Genomic DNA, 27045 nt, shown 5'->3' on the forward strand with positions numbered 1-27045 from the left:
CCGGTGCTACTCACAAGGACCAGTTGACCAGGTTTCCAGCAATAAGCAGCACCATTCTGTCCTGGGGAGAAAACACAATAATCACTGGGGCGGAACGTCCGGTCTTCACCTAAGCTGTACAAAATGCGTCAAAGAGCACCGGTCGGGAACTCAGTCACCGCAGTTCAAGACACGTGCGTGGATTTAAAATTTGCCTTTCACAAGTCCGAGAACGTGTGACTCTCAAATCCTTTTACTATGAATATTTGTGCTAGGAAAACAAATTGATCCCATGTTTATGGATTGTAAAGGAGATATTGTGAAGTGGAAAATAATCTGTTCCAAAATGTTTCCGGTAATGCATCTACCCCTGAATTCTCTGATCAGGTTTTGTGATTTTATAAATACGATTTTTCCTATTTCTTTAAAAAACATTCTCTCAGTCAGCAAAGGAAACCGACTACACGAGGGAATAGGGAAAAATGATTAAGCACAAAGAACTGTCAAATACACAAGAGAACTTCCCTTTTTCCCCAGAAAAACCCATTTCCAGTTACAAGAATTATCAGCTTCAGCTCACTGTAACTAACTACAGAAACTATAGGAGGTGAAAACCTTTGCAGACTTTCTAAGTGGAAGATGTGCTTGTCAGCCTGTGCTGAGAGCAGGCCTATTCTATTTGTTCTGGTGTTGTAGACGTGAATTTCTATCCTTAATGTTTGCTTAAGGTCCACAGGGTGGTAGCTTGCTTGGGAGAAGTAAATGAAGCATCTTTTTTAAAAGTAATGGAGGGGGGTGTGAAGCCGAACTGCTTGGCAATTCCCAGGCAGTTGGGACAGACAGGAATGGCTCGTCCCATAAGGTACATTAGGCGCCAGGCTGCAGTCAGTGCGGAACGGCCTTTGACAAGAGGCGAGTTCAAGGGACTTGGGTAACAGCCACCTCTTGTCTTTGTCTGCAGAACGCCATGTGCCCCAGGGTGAGGCAGGAATAACAGCAGCTTCAGCTCTGTAGCTAAAGCAGAAAGAGCCATTCCCACGGTAAGGCTGTAAGATGGAGACTGTCTGGAGGGCAGCGCTGACTTCCCTAGGCAAACAGATTTTTTTTTAAATTTCACCTTGACTGAAGCTACGTCTACACTGCAGCCTTTTGTCGGTAGAGACAATGCAAATGAAGCACTCATTAGTATTTGTCACGTTCTCATTTGCATATTTTCTGCTGATGCTTTTTGCGGAAGAGGTTTTTGCGCAAAAACAAGCAGTGTAGCCAGGGCTGTTTTGCACAAAAAAAAAAACCCTTTTGTGCAAGTTCCCTTATGCCTCAAAAAAGGAGGCATACAGGATCTTGCGCAAAAGGGGGCTTTGCACAAAACAGCCCTGTCTCCACTGCTTGTTTTTGCGCAAAAACCTCATTGGCAGAAAATATGCAAATGAGAACGCAACAAATACTAATGAGTGCTTCATTTGCATTGTCTCTGCCGACAAAAGGCTGCAGTGTAGATGTAGTCTGAGTCACCTCAACTCCCTGCAGAAGCTTCCTCCAGCCTAAGGCAAAGCATGTGGCATTCCAGACGAAGGGCCATTGCTTTTTTTGGTTGGAGAGGTTTTTCTAATTTTTTTTCTTTGTCCATCACTTGAAGAGCTACATGTGCTGCCCATACATGCTCTGCGTAGCTTTAAACTCTCCCTAGCAGGCAACTGAGTAACTGCCAAGGCCAGGCGAGAGCTGGGGAAACCACCTACCATGTACATCGGCCGGCTACACTGCTGGATACAGTCTGTGTACAGCACCATCGCCACCCGGCGGAAAATCCCAAAGTCTGCCAGAGATACGAGAGGAGAGGAGAGTCAAGGTACCCAGCTGAACAGCCCTGAGGGGGCAGTGAGATGGTCTGGCTGCCCGGAGAGCAGGGTGACGCTAACTGAGGAGGGCATGGAAGTGGGGAGCCCGCACCCACCAAGCCTGATGGCTTTGTCATCCCTGTGGGGAGCAAATCCTTGGTGCAGCAGCGCACAGCGATTCAGTGTGTGGGGAATGCAGCTCAGCAAGGGGACAGTGGAATACAGACAGCTGTCAGCTGAATGGCACTTGGCCAAGCAGAATTTCAACACCCACCTCTCCCCCACTGGCACTGTTCACATCCCCCTAGCATGCCCGGCACACCCTGTGACTGATCCACAGAGGGAGGGAGGAGCACAGGCTGAGGCCTGAGGAATGGCAAAGTAGCTTCCACACTTCCCCCCTCTAAGGGATTTGCCCCTAGGGAGAGATTCGTCCAGTCCCACTGCCAGGCTGCAAGCTCTCAGAGGGCAGCTCCTCCTCCAGCCCCTGAAACTACTGCACTGCCTTGACTGGAGAGCCTGAACCCAACGGATCCCACCTGCTCTCAGCCCCGCCCCCAGGAACCGGCACAGACTCCAGAGTGCCCAGGCTGGAGCTCCCGTGTGCGCCTGCTCCGACCGCAGCCCCCTTTCTGCAAGGGAGCCAGAGGCGGAAGGAAGCTCACGCACCCCGGTGCAGCGCTCTCGCAAAAAGCCGACCAGCTGGGGCATTTAGCTGCAGGGGGAGGGGCTGAGCCCTCCCCGCCTGGCTCCCAGGGCTCCCTGCAGGCTGCCACGCTCAGCCACAGTCAGCCAGGCAGATTCGAGGGGCTGGCTTGGGGCTCCCGTCCATCTGGGAGTGCCCCATCCCCGAGCCCACCTCCACCATGTTGGGGGTGGGGGCTGCAGTTGCACATACTGGCCCCTGTGTGTTGCTTTTCCTGCTGCCTGCGACTCTCAGCGAGGAAGGAGGGAAAGTGCAGAGCCTGCTGCCTTCCTCTCGCTCCCAGCTGCCCAGGGGAGGGCAGAGAAGGAAGGCAGCAGGAAAAGCAACACACAGGGACCAGTATGTGCAACTGCAGCCCCACCCCCGTAGCACTCCTGTCCCCCCTCTGCACTCACCCCTATACCCCCAACTCTGAATCCTGCACCCCCCACACCTCCCCTACCCTGAGCCCCTCTTTATACCCCCAACTTTGACTCTTGCACCCCTCACGCCTCCAGCCTCCTGCCCCAAGCCCCTCTTCATACCCCCAACCTTGACTCCTGCATGCACCCCCACACACACTCCCAGCCCCTGGGCCTGACCTCCCATACTCCACCCCTCACATTTCTTATAGGTATTGTCGTAGCGCACACGCACACACACCCCCATTCAGGTGCAACACGACAGTATCTGTAAAAAACATAAGTGACTTTCAGCCCCACTGGCACGGGGGCGGTTCCACTGCCGTGTGTGCTTCCTGTGGCTCATAGTGCATCACTGATCGCACTCCTAAAGAACCCACACATCAGGCTCAAAGGACATGCATGCTGCTACCCTGCTGCACACCCGCCAAACAGGGAAGGAAAGGAGCTGCAGGTTACCTGCGTCAGGGACATCTGAGCCAAGGACAGCAGGAGAGAGAGAAGAAAGAGGTTCAGAAGTGGAGCGCAACTGCTGGCTGGGGCCTGCATGTCTAGGGAGAGGGGCAGATGCTTCCCAGCTGCACCAGCTCTGGGCACAACAGAGAGGGGCACTCTGAGCAGAGAGTCCCTGGGAGCCCTGTAAGCCGGAGCGCCATAGAGAGGGTCCCTGTGTAGTGCTCTACAGAGGCGTAAGAACAGCACAGGACAAGAAGGCAGCATTAGGAGAACGGCACCCCAGTCTTCCCCGCCTCCCCCCCCGAGCCTGGAGCACAGGGGCCAGCAGCCAGACTGCCTTTAAAGGGGTCTCGGGCCTCACTCAGGGTGGCAAGCGAGAAGCGCATAAGCACCTAGGGAAAAAGCCAATTTCTCCCAAGCCTCAGAGCTTACCCATTTTGAAGCGGCCCATGTAGTAAATCTGAGTGCTGAGAGCCAGTGAGGCCACGACGTGGATGAAGGAGAAGATAACCCAAAACCACACATCGTTCTTGCCGAACACCTGGGACCAACACGGAAAAACAAACAGGAAGTTTCCAAGCACTGCCCCCAGTCACTCAGCCTCCAGCTCCTCCCCCTGGCTATCAGAAACGCGCCCCAAGCATAGCACCTGCTCAAGGACAGGGCCAAAGCACTCCGCCTGGTTGCCAAGAGCCAGATTCCGCAACCCGTGTTTAGGTAGTTCAACAAAAGGAGTGCTGAGCCCCCACAATTCCAACTGAAATAAGTGAGGGAGCTGCCGGTGCTGCTCTGAAAAATGGGCCATTCTTGGCAGGTGCAAACTCAAAACAACCCCAGCCAGGTGGTTTTGCCCTGCAGATGCACAAAGGAGAGACCACAGGGAAGACCGCATGTCTTAGGAAACCAGGCGATGCGCCAGCTGATCACTGGAAAGAGCACAAACAACAGAGACAGGTGTGATCCTTCAGAGGACAGACTCTCCAAGCCCCTGTTCCTGCCCAGCCACATAGATAATATTTCCCTCAGTGCCAAAAGAAAGGTGCTCAATGTAACACACTTGCTCATCCCTTTTAGGTATGAGCAGGCAATGATACATGAGACGTGTGTCACTGCAATATTACGATAGCAACTGTAGATTAAGGAGGCAGGAAAGAGAGAGCTAGTGAAAGGTTCCCACAGTTCAATGTCTGCCCTGTGGGTGCACACAACACAATGGAGTTTCTCTGCATGATCTCACAACATACACAGAGAAAACACAAAGTGCTCCCTGCTCTAGATGTATTTAGGGCCATAGGATCCAAGGTATTATTTGCATTTGCCAGATCTTAGGTCTCTTTGCCCAGCATTTTGTGTTCACCTGATGAAACTCTATTGTAGTGCACACATAATAAAACAAAACTAAAATAACTGTAGGAATCGTGAACTGGAATTTCTCAGGATCCGTGTGTGATTAAACTATCAGCCTCAATGTCGCAGCCTGGTAGCACACAGCCATGTGAATCCTGGCTCCTCTCTTTAAATATAAGTGCAGCATAGATTCATGTTTCATATTAGAAAATCTGAGCAATGAGGGGTTACGAGAGTAGCAGCCTCTATGGGGATTTAAACCAAGGCCCAAAGTTGATTTTGCTTTGTCAATGTGGACTGAAACATTCATAGAATCATAGAGCTGGAAGAGACCTCGGGAGGTCATCAAGTCCAGCCCCCTGCTCAAGGCAGGACCAATCCCAACTAAATCAACCCAGCCAGTGCTTTGTCAAGCCGAGACTCAAAAACCTCTAGAGATGGAGATTCCACCCCTTCCCTAGGTAACCCATTCCAGTGCTTCACCACCCTCCTGCTGAAATAGTTTTCGCTAGTATCCAACCTAGACCTCTCCCACTGTAACTTGAGACCATTGCTCCTTGTTCTGCCATCCCTCACTACTGTGAACAGCCTTTCTCCAGCCTCTTGGAACCCCCTTTCAGGAAGTTGAAGGCTGCTATCAAATCCCCCCTCACTTTTCTCTTCTGCAGAGTAAACAAACCCAAATCCCTCAGTCTCTCCTCATAGGTCATGTGCTCCAGCCCCCTAATCATTTTGGTCGCCCTCCACTGGAACCTCTCCAATGCGTCCACATCCTTCCTGTAATTGGGGGCCTGGAACTGGACACAATACTCCAGATGTGGCCTCACCAGAGCCGAATAAAGGGGAATAATCACTTCTCTAGATCTGCTGGCAATGCTCCTCCTAATGCGCCCTAATATGCCATTAGCCTTTTTGGCTACAAGGGCACCTGTTGACTCATATCCAGCTTCTCATCCACTGTAACCCGCAGGTCCTTTTCTGCAGAACTGCTACTTAGCCAGTCAGTCGCCAGCCGGTAACAATGCTTGGGATTCTTCCTTTCCAAGTCCAGGACTCTACACTTGTCCTTGTTGAACCTCATCCGATTTCTTTTGGCCCAATCCTCCAATTTGTCTAGGTCACTCTGGAGCCTATCCCTGCCCTCCAGCACATCTCTCTCTCCCCCTAGCTTAGTGTCATCTGCAAACTTGCAGAGGGTACAATCCATCCCCTCATCCACATCATTAATAAAGATGTTAAACAAAACTGGTCCTAGAACCGATCCTTGGGGCACTCCGCTAGAAACCGACCGCCAACCAGACATCGAGCTGTTGATCACTACCCGCTGGGCCCGACCTTCTAGCCAACGTTACAGTATCCAGGAAGGGACTGAGAAGTCTCAGAGGAGTGCGGCCTGCATGGGGCTGCGAGAGCACGAAAGCAAGGCACTGGGCAGAGCCACACACACAGGCTGCGCACAAGCTTCTCTCCTGAATTCTGACGCCCGCTTCTCCCCCGCAATTGCAGCCTTAGCCCCACTCCCCAGAGTGAGTGCTCACGCTGTAGTCACTCCTGGGTCTCCCCACGTGCCACGGCCACTCCAGCCCCATAGCCTCCCATTACCCCAGCCCTGGGCCTCTCCTGAGAGCAACCTGCCAGCTGCAATAGACTGTACCCTGCACAGCATTGGCCTTTGTGATGGAGAACGTGCACTCTGATTAGAGCACATTAGCATCGCTTCTTCCCCCCGCCCCCCCCGCTTGACCTGTGCCCAGCCCCAGACTTCTTGGGAGGCAGGTTCGTGCACCCCAACCGGGACCCATTGTATGGGTGTGTCTAGACTACATGGCTCCGTCATCGGAGCCATGTAAACTAGTTTACCCGACCTAGTCAAAGCAGGCGTGCCAGGAGACTGAGCCTGCAGGAGAGGGTTCCCTTTCCCTCTCTCTGCAGGATCTGGGTGGAATTGCCCCTGAGTGGCAGAAGGGACCAAGGCAGCTGCTCCTCCAGTCGCTCCCCAGAGAGAGCCCAGAACAGCGACAGCAGCAGCCGCACCATTTAGTCTCAGCTCACGGCTCTGAGGTTTCCTTCCAGCCCCATAAGAGGCTGCACCTAGGGGTGCCTCCTGGCTTGAAGTGGTTTGCATCATTCCCAGGGTTGACAGCACCCCCACGGCTCTCAGCACCTCCACAGGCAACTTGGTCCAGCGCCCCAGCCCAGCCATACAAATGAGAAACTTCTCTTTTATGAAATGAGAGCCAAGGCCCTGTGGTAGGGTCATGCCCCCCCCTCAAGTGCCAGCAGGCTTTGCAGTCCCCGCTGCCCTGTGCCTCCACCCCCTATACCATACTTCTTCTCCATTGGCACAGCAGTGCTTCTCCCTCCCGGGGAGCAGAGGGGGCGGGGGAGGAGAGGAGAAAGCCATACCACGCCAAGGACAGCCAGGCAGATGACCACGGCGAAGGAGGCATACGCAGAGTAGGCACTGGCGTTGATGTCAGGGTGGCGGGTCTGGTACAGCTTGAGCATGCAGAGCCCTGCAATCATGTACATGAAGGAGGTGTCTGGGGAAGGAAGAGAACAGAGAGAGTGAAGACGAGGATTTTCTTTACTCGCAGCCCAGGGAACTGGGACAGCTCTTCAGAGAGCGTCTGTAAATCAACTCCCTAGAGCTATGCCAGTTTGCCCTGGCTGGCCTCCGATATTCCCTGCGAGCTCCCCTGGGCACTGTGAAGCCTTGTGGCATGATTGGAACATGCCAGTGCAGCACAGGGCCACCTGGAGGGAACAGACAACTTAGCCTACAGGGAGACAGTTTCTAGGCCAAAGGGGCTGAGGTCCACATAGTGGATAGTGGTCCATGACTTTTTTTTCCCCCTTTAAAAGAGGGGCTGTCAGGATCTCAGAAGCAAACCATTTAGGCCTTATCTATGCTACCTTTAAATGCCGAGTGCCAGAGGTGAAGGGAATTCTAGCAGGGCGCTGACACATTCACTTGGACGGTGCCTCATCAACTGCAGTGCAAAACTCACAGCCTTAGCTACCCGGTCCCTGCGCACCCAACCAGTGGGCAAGTTCTGAAGAGGTCACCCCCACCAGTGGGGAGGGGGGCAAAGTTCCACTGGGCTGATCTGCTTCACACTTGCATGGGCGAAAGCCCAGTGGCTCTTCCCCATACGTTTCGCTATTGGCTGGAACGCTCTACTTACCGAACTGGAAATTAGAGTAGTTGGGGCAGACGTGGTAGCAAGCACTGAGAACCCCTTCCGTCATCAAAGCAATGCCCATGGCATAGAAAAGACCAAAGTGTTTGGGGATTCCATACTCCTGGGAGAGGAGGAGGGGAGAGAACAAAATGGACCCGGGGTCAGAGCCGCACTAATCAGAGCTTACATTGCCGTGTTGCCCAAGCTAAATGCCACGTGTACAGTGCGTATAGCGCACAACAGCACCTTGCCAGGCTACTCTGCAGCCCAAGACCCAGCCAAATGGAACTCTAGGGAGGGCTTAGGGGGCAGAAATAGGGTCTCCTGGTTTATAGGGTCAGTTTTGACATTTGGGGCAGTGTGTTACGTAGGCACCTGTTCCCCCTCACCTCCATCCCCATTTTTCACACATTTACTATGTGGTCCCCTGAAGCAGAACGCAGCTGACCGGGGGGAATGTGTCAGTACACCGATCTCCCAGCCTGGATTTCCCACTCCCCTGCCCCTTGCGTGGTGATTTACACCCGGGCAAAGAGGGGTCTAAGATGACCACGGAGGTAAGGCTCTATCATGTCAGAAGAGTGGCACTGTATGCCCATTTCCCGCAGGTGCGAATGAGAATACAGGTGCAAGGCAGGGGGAATGGAGCCCCCCAGCCCTTCTGAGAAAAGCTCTGTGGCAGGAGCCATTTTAGGTCTGATTTGAACGTTCAGGAACCCTTATGTGCCCTACTACACTCGTGGTTCTCTACCACAAGTCCAGGGCCCCCATGGGGCGGCGAGCAGGTTTCAGCAGGCCCGCAAGCAGGGCTGGCATTAGAGTCCCTGTGGCTCTTGGCAGAAATCTGAAGTTCCATCACATGGGGCTGAGGCCCGAGGCCCTGAGCCCTGACGCATGGGGCTGACACCAACGCCGGAGAAGCTTAACTTCCTGGGGGCCCTCAACCATTGCCCTGCTTGCTGCCCCCCCATGCCGGCCCTGGCTTCTACATGTAGAAAAGCAGCTGTTGTGCCACAGGTGGGCCGTGGAGTTTTTGCAGCACGTTGCGGGGGCCTCCGGAAGAAAGAAGTTAGAACCCCTAATCCCCACCACACTGGGGTGCTAGCTTAGAACTAACTCGGGGAACAGCGCCACCTACTGATGCCTCAAGGCCATTGCCAGCAGTGCTTCCGGCCTCGAACGACATACAAGACAGAAACCTCTTTGCTGCGAGACCCCAGAAGGCCAGAGCTGGACACAGCGTTTAATTTGCAAGGAAAGAGGTGTCTGGGCTCAAGCACTTTTGCTTTTACATTCCTAACAGATGCCACAAGCAGAGAGGTGCTGGGGCTATGAACTGCCCCACTTGGAGGCTCAGCTCAGACACAAATGGAGCACTGGCTAGAAGCCTGCAGGTTCCCAGATCTCTGGTTAAAATAAGCTTCCTCTCCAGTGCAGGTCCCGCAGAGCCAGCCGAGTTCCTTTGGAATAAAATGGGCTCGTCTCCCTTCCTTACACAGGCACAGAAAGGCTTGAGTCTCTCCTGACGGCTTTGTGCTGCTCAGGAGGCATCTGGATACCCTGCCACAAACAGGAGACGTTCACCCTCCAAAAGGGATTGCTCAGAGCTACTCAGCCCCTTTGGCAGAGTCAACAGCAGAGTCTCTTCATGGAGTTACATGTTTGACACCTGGACACAGGCCCCCCGAGGAGAGAAAGTGGGGTGGGGGGAGAAGGTGGGCACACAGCCCCAGCCCCTCAACCCCAGAGCATGTGGAGGGCAGGCATTGGGGGCAGCAACACTCCACCCCACAGTACGCCTACAGCAGGCATTCTGGGGATGGAACCAGGCTGGTGGTTTCGGAAGGCAATGCCTTCCCCCGCCTAGCATACCTGCTGCCCATGACCGGGGCACCGCTCTGAGGCCTGGGGGGGAGGGAAGGGGGAGGACACTGCAGTCTGGGTGGCACAAAGAGCTGACTGCCTGTGGCCCAACCCTTTCTGCCTCTGGCTCCACCCCGTCCAGGGACACAGAGCTGCCCCCTGTTGGCCCAGGGCCCATGGCGGCTGTTGGCCCTGCTGCCTGGATGCCATGCCGTGATGTTCACATTACAAGTCCAAAGCTAGGCCTTTGCCAAGGGACTGTAGCTCAGACACCCGCCTTTCCCTGCACCCCAGGCGCTAACTAGAATTGGTTTGTGCCTTGCGGTCAGCCCCTTTCCCTCCCCGGCAGGCACTGAAGGAAAGGGCCCCGCTTGGATGCTGGCTCCCACCCAAAAGGCAGAAATGTTTTGCTCCGGTAGTGCCCCAGGTGGGACGTGTGGCTGCACCAAGTGTGCCCCCCACTCAGAGTGCAGCTGCCCCCAAAAAGGGGCTCTGTCACCTGTCAGTGCAGACCCAGCGAGGAGCCCAGGCTCAGCGCTCTCCCGCCCTGCCCAGGCTGGGGGGAGGGGGGGAGGGATCGTTCCATACCAGGGTGCAGGTGTCAGTGGCTTCCAGCCAGTGGCGGTGGAGAATGTCTCTGCGCAGCACGATGAGGACAAAGAGGAAGCCCAGCAGTACGTGGCCCACGTTGCTCAGGACATTGTTGAAAGCGCTGTGGGGAAGACGAGCCCCCCAGAGAGGGAGCAAAGGGATTGGGGGGGAGGAGGGGAGAGAGATATTTCCAGCCTCCCAGAGGAGGTTTTCCCACAGCCACCCTGGCAGCAAGTCCACAGATTTTAAAGCCAGAAGCACCCATTGTGATCCCCCAGTCTGCTCCCTTGCACGAAGCAGAAAGTCATCCAAATTCAACTAGGCTAAGGGCAAGAGGCCAGTGGAAAGGTTTGGTTCAGCAGGACAAAGGCTGCCACCCTAAAGAAGTCAAAGGATTAGGCAGAGCTCTCCAAACGGGGGCGGATTTAACAGGCTTCACATGCCATGACATCCAGGGTCAGCACATTTAGCCTGGCTCAATGCTGCAATTCCTTCTCTGCTGGTCTCCTAACCCGCAGGGCGCTTCCCCACTGCTGCTTCACCTGGATCGGTGCTCTGGAATAAAGGCTGGACCAGGCTTCCTTCGTCACATGCGCCCAAGTGAGCAGCGATGGTAAGAGAACTGAAATTGCCCAGAAGCCCCACACCCTGGGGGTCTCCCTAATGTAACACTGTGGGAAGCCCCCTCAGCAACTGCACAGAGAGGCCCTAGTCCCATCCCTGATCCTACACAGTAACCTCACACTGACTATATTAGCGTGGTAGCTGCGAAAACCTTGCACTCCCTGCAGGGGGAATTGGAGGAAGGCAATGCCCGTCCAGCCGACACGGCCACGATGATGAACTGTAAGGCCAAGTGAGCCAGCCAGTGAAGGGACAAGAGGTTCACTCACCTCAGGACCCCCAGAGGATGGGCACAGAGGAAGTTGTAGTAGCAGATATCCTGGTTCCCAGTTACATTCACCACCTGCAGAGCAACGGGAGAGGTGTTAGCTTGCACAAACTGCACTTCACCCCAGCTCAGAGGAAGAGGGCAAAGTGAACCAGATCAGCATAGAATTGGCACTTGACAGTGCCATCCAACCACCACTGGATGCAGCCCAGCCCAGGGTTGTGCCCAGAAAACTGCCTGTCACAATCCACCCACAGGTAACACACATGGCATGGATGGATGGAACGTCCCGAAAGACAGCATTCAAGGCACATACAATGAACACTTTGGCCTGGCTCTTGAAAACCTCTCTTGGCCCACGGATGTGTGTCTGGGTTTTGGTTTTTTTTTTTTTAAGAAACACAGATAAATTTTAAAGAGCCAGGGCTGTAACACTGGAATATCTGCACCTGACCACAGGAAAGAGCTGCCTAAAAGTTTCCATCCCTCATTAACCCAGCTTCAGCTGCCAGCCCATGTGTCAGGCAGGGCTTCAGGGGCCACCTGCTCAGTCCAAACTCCAGTCAAGAGCATTTGCTTTACTTTGTTGTTTTTAGTTTGCCTGCTTTATGTGCGCTGGCCCACGTAGTGGAGAGACCGGTACAGCTGTACTGAGAATCAGACAATAGGGCCTCAAAGATAAGGGTTCTGTTTTGGTCAGGACAGTCCCTTTTTAAGCCCTGCCCTGGCAGTCCCAGTTTCTTAGGCAAAATTGGGCATTTGTCCCATTTGTTCCTGCCAGTGCCCCATTTTGTGCAAAAAGGGCAGTGCAGAGCAATGTCTGGAGGTGGGAGTGGCCATCACCCAAACTCTGCCTCTCCTGAGCAGGGCTGGGAAGGCAGGCAGGGCTCTGGTGAGAAGTGATGCCGACACCAGCCCCAGGCTTGTGCAGGGGGCAGGCAGGGTTTGGACAAGCATGGATGCCAGCCCCAGCCTCACGAGGAGTGGGCAGGGACAGGCAGGGCTCAAGTGAGTGACTTGAGCCAGCCCTGCCGGGATGCGGGAGTTGGGAAGGACTGCCTCAGGCCAGACTCACACATTGTCCCACCCTCCCTTAGGAAATATTGTCCTCCTAAAAATATCCTTGGGAGAGGACAAGAACTGGGTAGCCCTGGCACCGGATCAGGGGGCTAGTCAGCCCCCGGAGCGAGGCTCACATGTGCACGAGAGATGGCATTCTCTCGGTGATTGGCCAGAGAAGCGGCCATTCGCTCCTGGAAGGCGGCAGGATGGTGACAACAAACCTGAGTGCTAGACATGCTTCTCTCACCAATTTCACAATACCACAGACAGAGAGCGCTGAGAGGAATGGGGAAGAGAGCAAGACCCTTCATAATACTGGGAGGCACTCAATTGTCATGATAAGGGCTGGCTAAGGTAATACAATGCTTGATACAAACAGGATTTGGCTCATCATCGGGACCCCAGTTCCCTCAAAGCAACCAATCCACCAACCAGGGGCTCGTGCTGGCAGTGCTGGAAGACTTGCTGAGTTCACCACATGCAGTGCTGACACACGAGCATGGCATTTCAGGTGCCTGGCCAGGAGGTGGATGTTCTGCTCAGACTCACAGTGGATTTGAACTGGCTGGATGCAGGAAGCACCGGGGGGGCTCATAAATGATGTTGTTAGGAAAATTCACTCCCCCTCCCCCAAACAGTGCTTGGCTCTAGGGCTAAGTGCATTGCCGAACCTCAGCGCGCCATCGGGGAAGAACAGCAGAGGGCCAGGCCCCCGGGAGCACTCACCGTTTGGTAGGTGATGACTAGCTGGATCACAGGCAGCGCGTAGAACACAGCGATTGTGATGATGTTCCTACAAAAAGGGGGAGAAGTACATCAGTTACCTGGAGCAACACAGCCTCCTCCCGCATGCACCAGAACAGGCTGGGCTCTGCATCTGTGTCTTCCATGCAGTCCCCCCTGCTTTTCCCCATCTCTTTCCCTTTCAGGGCCATCTAGTGTTTGTTGGGGAGAGCACTGGGAGTCATAACTCCTGGGTTCTTTCCCCAGATCTATCCCTGGCTTACTGGGTACCCTGCATGTGACCCCATGTGTAATGATACACAGACCTGCAACCTCCCAGAGGGACATGACTCCACGTGGAAGACAAACTCAGACAAATGGAGCAACAGGGAGTAGCTCTTCAGAGCCACAGCGAAACAGTAATGCTGCCCTAGGGGTGGAGAGTTCAGGAGGATGTGCACCTGAAGCATGAACGTGCACCACAATTCAGGAATACAGATGGCCACAAGCCCTTGCGTTCATTCCTAAATGCCCGTGCGCACCACACACTTCAAATGGGGATATACACATCATGGTGGTCAGGATGACAGCTGGAAGCTTAGAGAGGAGCCTAAAAAGTGTTTATGTGCTTCTAAGTGTGCCCCCAAATGAGGACACTGGGAACTCAAATGTGGGCCCTTAAATTGAAATCTGGGCCCAGGCTTAGGGACTGAAACTATCCATCTCTCCTCTACTTACCAGAAATAGATTTTGTACTTCTTGCTGACAATTCTCCGATCCTTCCTGGACAAGTCTGACAGGTAGAGGAACATCTGCAATGTAAACACAGAGGGAAGACAGAAGGAGAATTCATGAAAGAGAAGGAAACCTTTAGAAAGCCTGAATGCATTCTGAAGATCCAAGTGGATGGGTAAAACTTGTCCTTTCCCCTGTGAGGAACCCTTGGGATTCCCTGAGGAAGCAAGCCCAGGACAGCCCCAAACAAAAGCTCAGAGGTTCTCTCTGGAAATAAGATGACAAAACAAAACAAACTTTAAAAATTGTTCTGAGTAGAATTACTTTCCACGCCATTCAAACCACGTTCCCTCTTGCAGATCATGGGTTAACTCATCCCTGCTGTAACCACAGATGTACTCTAAGAGCTGCCCCAAGGAATCATTTGACCAATCATAAGGACTGGGGACAAGAAGAGATGTTACTTAAGTTCCTGATACAAGCTGTCGGTCACTTGGCTCCTTGTCTTCTCTGTATCCTCTATTGGCCTCCCTATCCTTACAGGCACGACCCAACCAACGTCTCAATGTCCACCATCAGCCACCTGCTTTCTTCTACCACTTCAACCCCTTCATTTGTTTTCCACCCTTTTAGGTTGCACCACCCTCCACCAAAGCAGCATCTCTCCAGTTTCCTAAATGAGGCTGTTCACTGTAGCCTGCACTAGCGCTTGTTTTCAATCAGTGCTCTGGGGAAACGTTCTGGGTATCGGAGGATTATTAGATACAGTAAGTCACGTGAAGGCCATTCATCTGCCCTTGAAGAAACAGAGTCAAAGAGAGAGACGGCAACGAGCACGGATGGCTGGACCCATAGAGCGGATGCCCACATGCAACGCTTAGCACAAGGACGCAGCACCAGCCAGACCTTAGTGCGAATGACATTCTTGTCACTTTCAATTTCAGGCATGGTGTCAAAATCGCTCTCCTCCTCCACCGAGCTGTCCGTGTCAGAACCGTGGGGGGGCCCACGCTCGGGGGATGACAACTGCCGGCCGCCACTGGAGCTGGACTCGTCTGCAAATGAGGAAGGAAGGGTTCTTGTTAAAGGGTAAATCCTTCTGTACACAGAAACAAGGGCGCGTTCTCCATGCCAGGAGCAGGTTGCTGCCATACCTGGGAATGCCCACAAAATTCTGGTCTAGGCTACAGGACACTTCCTAGCATTTTCCTGCTCACTCACTTTCTTTTCCATAACATTTGCTACTTCTAACCTGCGAGATGGGGAATCAGAGCCATACTAGCCAGTAAAGGCTGTGGCATGCTGTTCAGAGCCAGCAGAGGCCTCTGAGAACTGCCTTGCAGATAGTTTGCGTGTCAAGCTGTCCTAAAATAAGTTTAAAAACAAAAAAGAGAAAAGAAAATGAAATCTAACAAAGGGAGAGTCAGCCCCCAGCCCCGGCATGCTTCCTGAAGCAGATGGGAACATGGCTGGTCCCATGACCAGTATCACCCGCTGGGGGGGGCCAATTGAACCCCCCTGCACCTTGTGTTGTGTTTGCCCAGGTTGCGTGCCAGCTGTTTGCCGACATAGGCTCAGAGCAGCCATGTGGACCAAGCATCAAGATTGTGGCGGTTGAAGAGGCAAGAGAGAACGGGGTCAGGGTTTGCTAACTTGCTTGAGAATCTTAAGGGGCCCTTCTAAATTGCCCTGACATTCTTAAAGGACAGAAAGATAAGACTTCCTGCTCAAGCAGGAGTTCTTTTGACATGGATCTGGAGTTACATCTGGGTCAGAATAGATCCCAGAAGAAAGCCCTGACTCTACTCCACTTCTCAAACCCTCATGTTATTCCCTGCACCAGATAAGCACCTGCTTCTGCCTTTCTTTCCCAGCAGATACACCACATCTGCTGGCTGGAATCCGAGTACCAGCATCCTTAGTCCAGGGCTGAGCCAGGATAGCAGTCACACTAAACATGCAGAGCAGGAATTAAAAATTCCACACCGCTGAGCAAAAACAGAGCCACTCTCTTCCCCAACCTCAGTTCAAAGCCCTTGGGCTTTGAGGCCCCTTGGCCTGATCTATGCCAACATGCAGGAGACCCAGGCCCCTGTGTCTTGGTCCTGGAGGTGCAGAGCCTGGATAATCTTAGATAGCAGCGTGGCATTTCATTAGCACTCACCCCTCCAGGGCAACATGGACAGACTCAGCAGGAAGGGACTCATAGCCCAGCTCCTTGCAGGAGTTGCCTCAAGCTATAGAGTCCCTTCCTTCAGCCCACTCATTGCTCTGTGTCCCTCCCCATCCCCACAAGCAGCGGGGTTATGTGGGCCCAGTCTCAGAATCAGCAGGCGGCCCGTGGGGCAGAGGCTCCTCTGTAGACAGTTTTGAGGCCATGCAGGGGTCCTCTAGCATACTGGCTCCTTCCCCCAGAAGCAGCTGCCCATGCAGCCCAGGTGCCAGGCTCTCAGGTTCCGGAGTGTTCCGTACCGATAGCTCCATAGCTGCTTCCCTCGGGAGTGCCAGTTGCGATGGGATGCGAGGAAGCCACCGTCCCAGATCCTGCGATGGATACAAACAAATGAAGAGCCCCTGAACCTGCCCCACCTCCCTGTACTACTTAATGTAAAAGCACACACCTCCTTCCCTGCCCACAGGACACACCACAAACCAGAGGTCTCTCCGCCGCAGAGAATCCATTAGGAACCACAAGCCAATGCCCATCATTCTGGTCACCTCCACATCAGAAGTTCGGCAAAGCCTAGGCCCCTTCCCTGTCCCCTCCATGCTCCAGTATTGCCAACTCTTGCAATTCTGTCATGAGTATTATAGCTGAAGTGTTCAAGGACTGTCATGAATTTCTGCCTCCAGTCTCAGTTTTCCTCTCACCCAAAATGGCAGCTAATTTCCATGACGATCACTGGAAGAGCTACAGGTGCCCTTAGACCTCCATGTTCTTTTAGGTGAAAGCAAGGCTGCTCCCAGCAAAGATGGCAACCATCTCCCATTGCTAACACTGGGATGGCTTCCTAAGACAGAATCCAGCCACTCACACTGAGCTGAGGCAGGAAGAGCTGTCCCTCAGAAAACAGCCTCATCTGACTTCCCTCTCCAGCAAGGGAAGGGAGGGATGACCCAAGACTGCCAATGTAGCTAGCAAGGGGCAGAGGAAACAACTTAAAGAAAATCCATGAGGCTCTAAATCAGAAAGGAACAGTGACAAATACAAGCCAAGACTGAGAGCTTCCCCCTTCCCCACTCATCTAATTTGCATAATGTGTAGAGGGTAAAGCTTTATGCAGATGAAATGACCTAATGAAGCCACATGTGGGCAGCAGCACAAATTTACGCTCACCAGTCACGCTGAATGGGTCAGTCACACCCATTCTTTGGCCAATCAGTGCGCAAAGCAAGGTGCATAGATTTTATCCTAATGCAGAGTCACCAGTAGGTCTCCAAATACCATCACTAGATTTAAAGGCACATGACCTGTCTTCACACTGATAGGAGTGGCAAGAGATACTCCTCCTGTTCCGAACAGTCTAGCTTCTGGAGGTCGTCTTGAAAACCAAGCCAGGTTTTCTACCATAATATATGAGGGCCTGAAACGTGCCCTATAGTTTAAGGCCAGAAGGGAGCATGACCACCAGATGATATAGTGTGATCTTCTGTGTGCCACAGGCCACTAACACCACCCAGCTCCCACCCGCTAAACCCAACACCTGAAGTGAGACTGCAGTACTTTCAGGGGGACTAGACTACAACGGGCCACATGGTGTACATGTGACAGGGTGCATAGGCACAAGAAACCTGTCAGCTCAAGGATACTTGACTGGCATAAGTTATTATAACATGATTGCTTTAGTGGTAAAGAAGCAGGCTGGCCACAGTATTTGTCCCAGGCAGGTATGATCCTGCCCAGGATATGCCTAGTCCCTGCCTTTGGGGGCTGCTCCCCTGCCCATTCCTGATCTGCTGCTGAGCAAGATGCCATCCTTTCTCCACAGATAGGAACAGTTTGCCAGCATTGCTTTTTGAGCAGACATCTTTCGTGGTTCCCGCGTGAAGAAGCATCTTTCTTGCCCTCCCTCTTATCTGGGGCCTTAAGACAGAGGCACTTTCTACTCCAGCCTCTCCTCAGTCATACAGGCTCACGACTCTCTAGGTTAGCCTGTGCTTTGAGCTTCCCACTTTCCATGTCTAGTTTATGGTAATTGATACCGTATATATAAGGCAGAGAGTCTTTGTGAAAGTTGGACGGGGTGGGGCTCCACCAGGTGTCGAGAGACAGCGCCAATGACCGTCTCAGCTGTAAATTCACTCACCCATTTCAGCCCCACTTCCTGGGGCAGAGGTGAGTCAGTGAAGCTGGCGATGCCAGTTTGCTTGGTGGCTAAGTGTTTGCTTTGCTGGGTGGGGTGCACTTTGTGACAGGATAGAGCAACTGGTTCCTCCAGCTCTCCTTTCCTGCAACAACGTGTGAGAGGGAGGAGGGGAAGGGAGGGACTGGAGGAGACAGACCAGCTCAGAAGGAAGGCACTGCAGAGCAAAAGTGAACAAGGACACAGACGGGACAGCAGGATAGGCAAGAGATGGGAAGGAAAGAGGAGAGACAGGAGACAAGCAGTGTGGACAGGGATACATGGCATTCTCAGGAGGGGGAGAGAGGAGTGAGGTGTAATCTGGGGAGCAGGGCTACAGAGAAGAATGGGAAATTCCACAGGGCAGGGGCAATTTGAGAGCAGGCCAGAGGGTGCCGGGGATTCTGAGTGACAGGGACCCCAAGGGCAGGGCATTCCAGAAAGGGGGGAGGGTACCAGAATCCTTACTGTTTATGAACAGTGTAAACTTTCACAGTGCTGTGCAGACACACACTAATGACACAATGGGACCCAGATGAGGAAATGCAGAGGGATGAAGCGAGTCAGTGGGTAGCCAGGCTAAGACCTTAAGAACTCCAGCCTCCCACTCTTGCATTTGTTCCTCCAGGCTATGCTGCAGAGGAAAGCATGGGCTGGAGGTGGGGGAGAAGGAAGAGAAGAGATGCAGAAATGGAGTGTGAGGGGGTTGAACAAGGGCAGAGGCATAGCGGTAGGAGACAGGCAGGTAGTGCAGGGCATCTGAAGTGAGAGTAATGGGGGAAGGGCAGGTCATCCAGAGTGGAGGAGGAAACCTATGGATGAGAGAACAGACAGGCCGTTCCCAGAATAGGAGAGTGGGAGAGCAGCAAGTGGCTGAGTGAGGCTAAGGTCATGTCTGATCCCAGTCTTTTATCCAGAAGCCTCTCTCTCTCCCTGGAAGCCCAGTCTCAAAGGGTATGTCTACACTACCCCGCTAGTTCAAACTAGCGGGGTAATGTAGGCATACCGCACTTGCAAATGAAGCCCGGGATTTGAATTTCCCGGGCTTCATTTGCATAAGCCGGCCGGCGCCATTTTTAAATGCTGGCTTGTTCGAACCCCGTGCCGCGCGGCTACACGCAGCACGGGCTAGATAGTTCGAACTAGCAAGCCATTCCGCACTATCTAGCCCGTGCCGCATGTAGCCACGCGGCACGGGGTTCGAAAAAGCCGGCATTTAAAAATGGCGCCGGCCGGCTTATGCAAATGAAGCCCGGGAAATTCAAATCCCGGGCTTCATTTGCAAGTGCGGTATGCCTACATTACCACCCTAGTTCAAACTAGGGTGGTAGTGTAGACATACCCAAAGTGCCTCCTTTGGGTTAAAGTCAGTGGTTCTCAACTCGTTTCAGTCCACGGACCACCAGGCCAATCAAAAAATTTTCGCGGACCACCTCCAGCACATGTAGCACAGGACAAATGACAGAGCAACTGCTCAGCACGATGGCAGCAGCTACACTGTCGCTCAGAGACTCAGACGGAAGTTACTGGCAACACAACGTGGTTGCATCCTAGGTGACGCTATGAATGATGCGCTGTGTGCTTGTGAACACAGCATAAAACAGCCTAATGGCGGCACCTGTTCACACCGTGAGACTTTGGACAATGTTCCTGTGGACCACCGAAAAAGTCACCATGGACCACCAATTGAGAACCACAGGGTTAAGAGCAGCTTCTGTAGCTCAGGGCCTGCTGGATGTGTCTGGAGCAGCATTTATCTTTCCCTCTCCTGTATGGAGGTGGTTGTGCACCAGCTGCTGTCAGCTACACCAAGTAGCTGCCTGCCCTGGAACAGCTAATCACTCTCCAGCAATCTGGCTCCAGCACAGGAAGCATAAGGAAATGTTACCCTAGATTTCACCTTCTGGCAAGACACCCCTTCACCCTGCTGAAGTTCTGACTTCTTATGCTCAATAAGAGTCCTTCTGCAATCATCTTGATGTCCTCTCCCAGGCCCTGGGCAGGCTCCATTCTGCCTCCCTGAATTTCACCTGAATATGGGCACTTTCATTCTCGACTCCTGGTTCTAGTGGCTAATGAGCTCCCCCCGTACTGTGTTCTACCATATTGCAGCAAAAGGTACCCCCTGCTGCAGAAATGTGCTCTAGAGCCTGAGTTTTCATATAGGACATTGTATTGCCTAGCTGTGAAGAGGAAATCTTCCAAAAAGGACCAGAGTTTAAGCAATGCAGCATGCAGTCAGCCATCAGTCTGAACTGTTATTTTGGAGAAGCGAATTGCCCCCGTTCATCTAAACTGACTAAATCAACTGGAATCCCTAATAATGCCAATTTACATTACATTGTTTTCTATTTCATTGTACTGTAAAAGCTGCCTTGCAGGACTACGCTTAGCCAGTGGTAAATATTAGAGTAGGGGAAAATGGAGCAGCTAGTCGCTGGGGTGCGACATTAAGTATTCAAGCTCCTCCCGTTGTCAAAAGGTAAATCATTTCCACCACTCGGACGGGAGGAGAGAGAGAAGAGATGCATTCTTTCCCTCATGCCCTCAAGCTTCAACTTCCTCCCAGGTACTAAGCAACCAGACATTGTCTCCCTTACCTCTCCAGGAACCAGAAACTGCCTCCTACACTAGAGTGACCAGATGTGACAGGGCATCTGCCCCGCCCTGACCCTTGGAGGGTTAAAACCCAGCCCTGAGTGAGGGCTGGAATGGTGGAGCCAGCAGCTGAGGCAGAGGCAGCCAATTAGGACCCAACAGGGGCTGTATCAATAAAAGCTCCTGGAGAGGCAGAGACAGACTCACTCTTGCTCTAGCTATTGAGCAGGAGGGACCTGACTGCTAGGGAATCTAGAGGCTTCCTGACTTACAGCAAGGCTGGGGAAAGGCAGGCAGAGCTGGGGAAGCTCTGGCTAGGGAAGCTCCCAGGTTGCAGGGAGGCAATTAGAATAGGCAAAGGCAGCAGGTCCACACCCGCTTGCCAATGTTGAGTGGCCATTTCTGACTGCAGTTTGCCCCGAGGCAAGGGCTAGATGGAGACTGGTAGTGGGTCATTGAAGCGAGGTGGGTGTAGAGGGTTAGGGGTTCCCTGAGCAGGAGGACCCTAGAGTGTGGGGGCACTGCAGCAGGGCAGTACCCAGAGGAGAGGGCACCACAGTCTAAGAGGGATGTGGGTCCTAACACAAGGTGGTGGAGAATAAAAGATAACAGCAGGTGTGACACCAGCTGAAAGGGGGCGCTCCAGGGCTGAAGAGCTGTTTCCCTGAGGGTACATCTACACAGCAGGGCAAAAGTCGAATTAAGCTACGCAACTTGAGTTAGGTCAGTTGCAAAGCTGAAGTCAAAATAAGCTTAATTTGGCTTTTGGCTCGGTCTACACAGCAGAAAGAACACTCTTCCTTCTTACTCCTCATAAAATGAGGGTTACAGGAGTTGGAGTAAGAAGTCCTCCAACTCAACAGGATTTCAAAATGAAGGCCGGCAGTGTAGACACGCACTATGTTACTTCAGAATAATGTCAGTTATTCCAAAATAACGCTGCTGTGTAGGCACAGCCTGAGTGACGAGCAGGAGGCACTGTGGTGGTGAGTCGCACCGTGTTATACCAGAACTCCCAATATTAGGGATTTTGTCTTAAATACACACTGATAGCCCCCCCCCAAAATAAGTGCCCCAATATATTACACTGATCAACCTATTCTAGACTAGGGATGTTAAAAGTTAAGCGGTGGGGGCTAGAGCCCCAGGCACAACCACCCCTTTCATAAGTTAACTGGTTAAACATCACATTTAACTGGTTAACCAATTAAATGGGATTTTACATCCCTACCCCTAAACCCGCCTGCCAAAGCTGCCATCTTCCCCTAACAACCTCTCTGATGCAATGATGCTTTTACAGCATAAACATTTGGAGCATGTTGAAATGTGAGTGTCATGTAAAATAAACTAAAGATAGTATCAAAGTAAACACCCAGAAGTGACGCTGTGCTAACTGGATTAGTCATTTGCTCCTTGAACTGTATAAACCCTGCCTTTTATAAAACATTTGGCCCAAAGCTTCAATTGGGCAGGACACCTTTCAATCCAAAAGGAACAGTCCTGTGGCTAGCGTGAGCAACTAAATACACTTCCTTAGAAAGAAACAGGTGACTCAGCTGGGGAGTTAAGAACATTGATTTTGTGCATTTTCATCCTCACCCTCTAAATCTGTAAAACATAACTCAGAGCTCCCACCAGCTCTAGCTTACTTGGAACCCTGTTTAAAATGGATATTGTATAGCCCCGTCTGTGGCAGACAAGGGCCCGCCTCACAACACCAGCATGAACAGCACTGAGTGCACCACCGCTCCTCCAGCATCAGTCTTGAGGACCGAATGGCCTGTGTTCCCCTAGAACTGGTTCCTACAGAGCAGATTATCTAGAGAACTATGGAACTCCAGCATTAAAATGCACAATTTACAAAAAATCCTGGGCTGTAGTAGACAAGGAGGTTTGGAAGAGACTGAAGGGAGCTGTTTTGCATGTGCAGGGACCAGAGCACCACAGTATTCTCTACCCCTTGACATTGTTGCATAAATTTGAAAGATTTACCATCATCTGGACTGTATCTCTCAGTGGATGCCTTCCTCTGAATCCTGGGAAGGGGGGGAAAAAAGCAGAGACAAAACTTCTGAAAATGCAACAGATCAGTCACTATGCCAGTCTTGGCAGAATCATCTCAAAATGCAATGCTTTAGCAAACACATATCAACTTTTCAGCTGCCTGACTCACTGCAGGGCGAGGCCTGCCAGTCAAGGCAGAAGCTGCCAGTGGCATAGCCTGAAAGTCAGCCTTGTCCCACTGCTTCACTCACCTGACGTAGTGCACAAAGGCGACGATCAGCGAGACCAGGTAGAAGGAGAGGAAGCTCAGGAGACTGAAGAGCATGGCTTTCACGTAGTCAGACTCTGGAAGGAAGAGGAACAGGAGGAGGGTCAGCTTAGAGGAAAAAAATATTCCCCTCACAGCGAGCAGCTCTGCCCTGCTCACTACAGCGCCTCCTGCGGGAACAGACTGCGACTGAAATAGCTCTCCCACTGCCAGTGCCCCACTCTCCATGGATTCCTGACATTGCAAGTACCACCCTCCCCTCCTAGTCAGCACTTCCTCCCTGCCGGAAAAGGCTGGCGCTGGAATAATTAAGAACAATCCCTCAGCTGACACCATTATACTATTCCTTGCCGTGCCTTCTGCTCAGACTGAATTAGGTGGGAGCTCCCACAGATGGAGTGCCCTTGTACTATTCCTTAATACACCTCCTGGTAGGAGAAACCAAGAGTGGTGCACCTCGGAGCTCCCTAGCAATTCTGGATGGTTCCTCAGGGCGACATTAACCTTTAATGGAAGGTACAATGGTCACTTGTAGGCTCTTTGTTCGTTGTAGGTTCCAGGTGTGGTTGCCCTTTCCTGTAAGAAAAAAGGTGCCCTAGATGAGAAAACACATTATTTAACGCTGCTGGGACCAGTTCACCTGAGAAGTAACCCAGACCCAGCACCGTTCTCAGATGCAGGCATTTCCGTTTTCATGAGGTAAAAATCCTGGCACCGCCATAATAATGAACAGCCATGTTGCCCCTTGCAATGAAGCCATATGGGAAGGTGTCTCAACTCTTGCTCTATCCACCACCTACAATTTTATGCTGGAAAATTCTGTGACACTGCTGAGGTTCAGTTGGCTACGCCTGAAGTGTATTTCATCACCACCATTCTGCCTCGTAATCTATGGGAGTTTGCCCCCACTCTGCAATTGGTCTGCATCTACTAAGCTGTGGAATGCACCAGGAGACCAACATCCAGAGAAAAGCCATCAGGGGAGCTTCCATGTTAAAGATCTCTCACCACAAGACTTGCCCTGTATCTTTAGGCAAACATCTCCTGGCTCCCTCCAGAACTGTTATACAGAATGCCGTGTGCACGTCTGTGGCAGTGATAGGTGTAAAATGCTGCACAATGGACAGAGCTCTGCAAACCATAAAATACTGCAAGGAGTCACACACAAGGGTCCAAACACTTGCTCCAGGTGGAGAAAATCCTGGCTACCCGAGCAGCCCGTTGGTTACATCACACTTCTCCCACGGTAATGAATTTTCACACTACTTTGAGGATAAGGGACAGTAATCCTCCAGTTCTGGGCCCAGCCATCAGTCTCCATGGAGACAAACACGTCTCTGCTTGAGTTTTCACCTGTGCCACCAACTCAAGTGCTAGTTCCCTAGGTACCCTGGTGCTGGGGACTTATGTCTCTTATGACTGGTGAAGCTGCAGAAGTGCTAATACCAATTTCCTAAGAGGAATTTTATTAGAAACCTAAGCGGCTCTTAGATGGGTTGGGAGCAGCTGCAGCCAAGAGCATGTTCTCCCACCACTGCAGGTCACAGTGGCCTACAGACCTGTCCCACAGTACTAGACTGTTGTAGCACAGTCTTCATCTGGCAACTTTCTAGAAGACCATTCTGAATGTGAAGCAAGTGCAGATTTTCAGTGTGTCTTGATGAGGGAGCATTATCTCAGTGCTACATAATGTAACCGGGCAGGTTGCTTTCTGGCTGGTCCACCAGAGTCTGCCATTACTAATCTGCCAGGCACACTACAAAGCTTATGGGTTTCTATTGTTTTTTTGTCAGACATTTGCAGCAGAGATGGGATGTTGGGTGCATGGAATTGGAGGCTTGATGCAGAAGTTATTGTCATTATGGTTGCTGGGCTTTATGCCCATCTGATAGGTGCCCTGTGAATCTGAAATACTGCACTGGGCTTAGGGTTACAGACAGGAGCTAAGAAAATGTATATTAGAAAATGAACATAAACCTTGTTCAGACTAAAATGGGGAAGGTGCAACTTATTTTAAATACATCTCCCCCACTGGGTCTGTCCTCGCTCCCAACAGCCAGTCTGCGACACACCCACCCAGAGCGTTCGTGGGCTCTCCAACAAATGGTCATCTTGTAATTTCACCTCCATCGAACACCTCCGGGCTGTGTCTACACTGAGCCACTTATTCCGGAAAATCAGCCACTTTTCCGGAATAAGCTGCGAGCTGTCTACACTGGCCCTTGAATTTCTGGAATAGCAACGATGCTCTACTGTACAAAATCAGCCGCTAGACCGGAAAAACTATTCTGCTCCCGCTCGGGCATAAGTCCTTATTCAGGAACACTGTTCCGGAAAAGGGCCAGTGTAGACAGCCCAGTAGTCTTTTCTGGAAAAAAGCCCCGATCGCAAAAATGGCGATCGGGGCTCTTTTCCAGAAAAGGGCGTCTACATTGGCCACAGACGCTTTTCTGGAAAAAGGGCTTTTCCGGAAAAGCAGCCTGCCAATGTAGACGCTCCTTTTCCGGAAAAACTGAAAACAGAATAGTATTCCGTTTTAAGCATTTCTGGAAATTCATGCCAGTGTAGACACAGCCCCTGGCTACGTCTACACTGGCCCCTTTTCCGGAAGGGGCATGTAAATTTCACTAGTCGTCGTAGGGAAATCCGCGGGGGATTTAAATATCCCCCGCGGCATTTAAATAAAAATGTCCGCCGCTTTTTTCCGGCTTTTTTAAAAGCCGGAAAAGAGCGTCTAGACTGGCCCCGATCCTCCGGAAAAAGTGCCCTTTTCCGGAGGCTCTTATTCTTACTTTGAAGTAGGAATAAGAGCCTCCGGAAAAGGGCACTTTTTCCAGAGGATCGGGGCCAGTCTAGACGCTCTTTTCCGGCTTTTTTAAAAGCCGGAAAAAAGCGGCGGACATTTTTATTTAAATGCCGCGGGGGATATTTAAATCCCCCGCGGATTTCCCTACGACGACTAGTGAAATTTACATGCCCCTTCCGGAAAAGGGGCCAGTGTAGACGTAGCCCCTGTGTCTCCACTGTCCTGCTCCCACAACTTCCTCATCAGCTCTCCTGCATCTTGTCAAACCTACGGCTCTCACCTCTACTTCCTCCTCTCCCTCCCCACTCTGATGAGGACTTCTATTTTGACAGACAGAGCCCTTCCAACCACTTAGTCTCCTGGCCCTCGTTTGTTCTTTGATCCTAGGCTAACTGGTCCTCTGCCCAACAAGTCCTCTCCCTGCATCATGCCTTCGCTAGGTTCCCCATGAGATTTCTCAGTCACTAAAATAGCCTCTCTCCAGCACCTCCTTGAGCACTGCAAGCCCCTCTCCACTCTTGCACCACCCCTCGCTCACAAGCGGGGCCTGCTTCTTCTCTTCATGTTCCTGTGCCATTGAATGCCTCTGGAAAAGGACTGTGTGGACTACCTCCTCAAGCAAGGAAGATGGCCGTACTGGAGGGGGAGAAGATGAAGCTGTAATCAGCCCCACTTGAGTACCAAGCTGACATTTACTCTTGGATGGCTCACTCGTTCAGAACACGGCAGTCCCCTCTCTCTTGCTCACAGACTTAACTTTCCACTTCCCCTCCCCCCAAAACTCTGCACAATCCCACCATGGCCTAGATCTCATCTCTTTTTGTATTAGCCTCAGGCCCTTGCCGCTCCAGGGTTTGGAGGCCAACGTCATTGGTATTCATTTCCTCCTCTGCTCCCATCTCTGTGCCTTTTTCCATACTCCCTCTAGGCATGGAGCTGCCTCATTCCTGTACTGCCAGTCACTGTCCTCTCACCTTTCCAATTCCCTTAAAAGCCCACATATTCATTATTGGGAAAAAGAAAGACTTTCATGTTGCCCGCCTGCTTTCCTAGTGCATTGTTTCCTCCACTCTTCCCTTCTCCTCAGGCGTTGCCATTCTAGAAAGCCTGGTCTAGGAGGGAAGACTGAGAGAATTGGGTTTGTTTAGTCTGGGAAAGAGAAGACTGAGAGGAGACGTGGCATCAGCCTTCAGGTACCTAAAACACTGTTACAAGGAGGGAGAAAAATGGTTCTCCTTGGCCTCT

At 52.0% G+C, this 27045-nt stretch overlaps 1 protein-coding gene across 2 annotated transcripts in view; it reads right to left on the minus strand.

The window, feature by feature from the left end:
• The window catches only part of SIDT1 (SID1 transmembrane family member 1), an 81283-nt gene that overhangs the window by 15033 nt on the left and 39205 nt on the right, over positions 1–27045 (minus strand). For both annotated transcript variants that reach the window (XR_012897137.2, XM_006132924.5), the window contains exons 8-21: positions 23499–23570; positions 22978–23071; positions 22715–22758; positions 16254–16325; positions 14688–14836; positions 13785–13858; positions 13050–13116; positions 11263–11336; positions 10367–10490; positions 7919–8036; positions 7137–7273; positions 3816–3924; positions 1722–1798; positions 15–61 (exon numbers count right to left, since the gene is read on the minus strand). Coding sequence is in view for 1 of the 2 variants with exons in the window: in XM_006132924.5 (XP_006132986.3) it covers positions 15–61; positions 1722–1798; positions 3816–3924; positions 7137–7273; positions 7919–8036; positions 10367–10490; positions 11263–11336; positions 13050–13116; positions 13785–13858; positions 14688–14836; positions 16254–16325; positions 22715–22758; positions 22978–23071; positions 23499–23570 (1258 nt within the window). In the remaining variant the exon portion in view is untranslated. The remainder of the gene's footprint in view (positions 1–14; positions 62–1721; positions 1799–3815; positions 3925–7136; positions 7274–7918; positions 8037–10366; positions 10491–11262; positions 11337–13049; positions 13117–13784; positions 13859–14687; positions 14837–16253; positions 16326–22714; positions 22759–22977; positions 23072–23498; positions 23571–27045) is intronic.

The sequence above is a fragment of the Pelodiscus sinensis genome, chromosome 1 (assembly GCF_052426305.1).
Source record: "Pelodiscus sinensis isolate ZL-2025 chromosome 1, ASM5242630v1, whole genome shotgun sequence".
Classification (NCBI taxonomy): Eukaryota; Metazoa; Chordata; order Testudines; family Trionychidae; genus Pelodiscus; species Pelodiscus sinensis.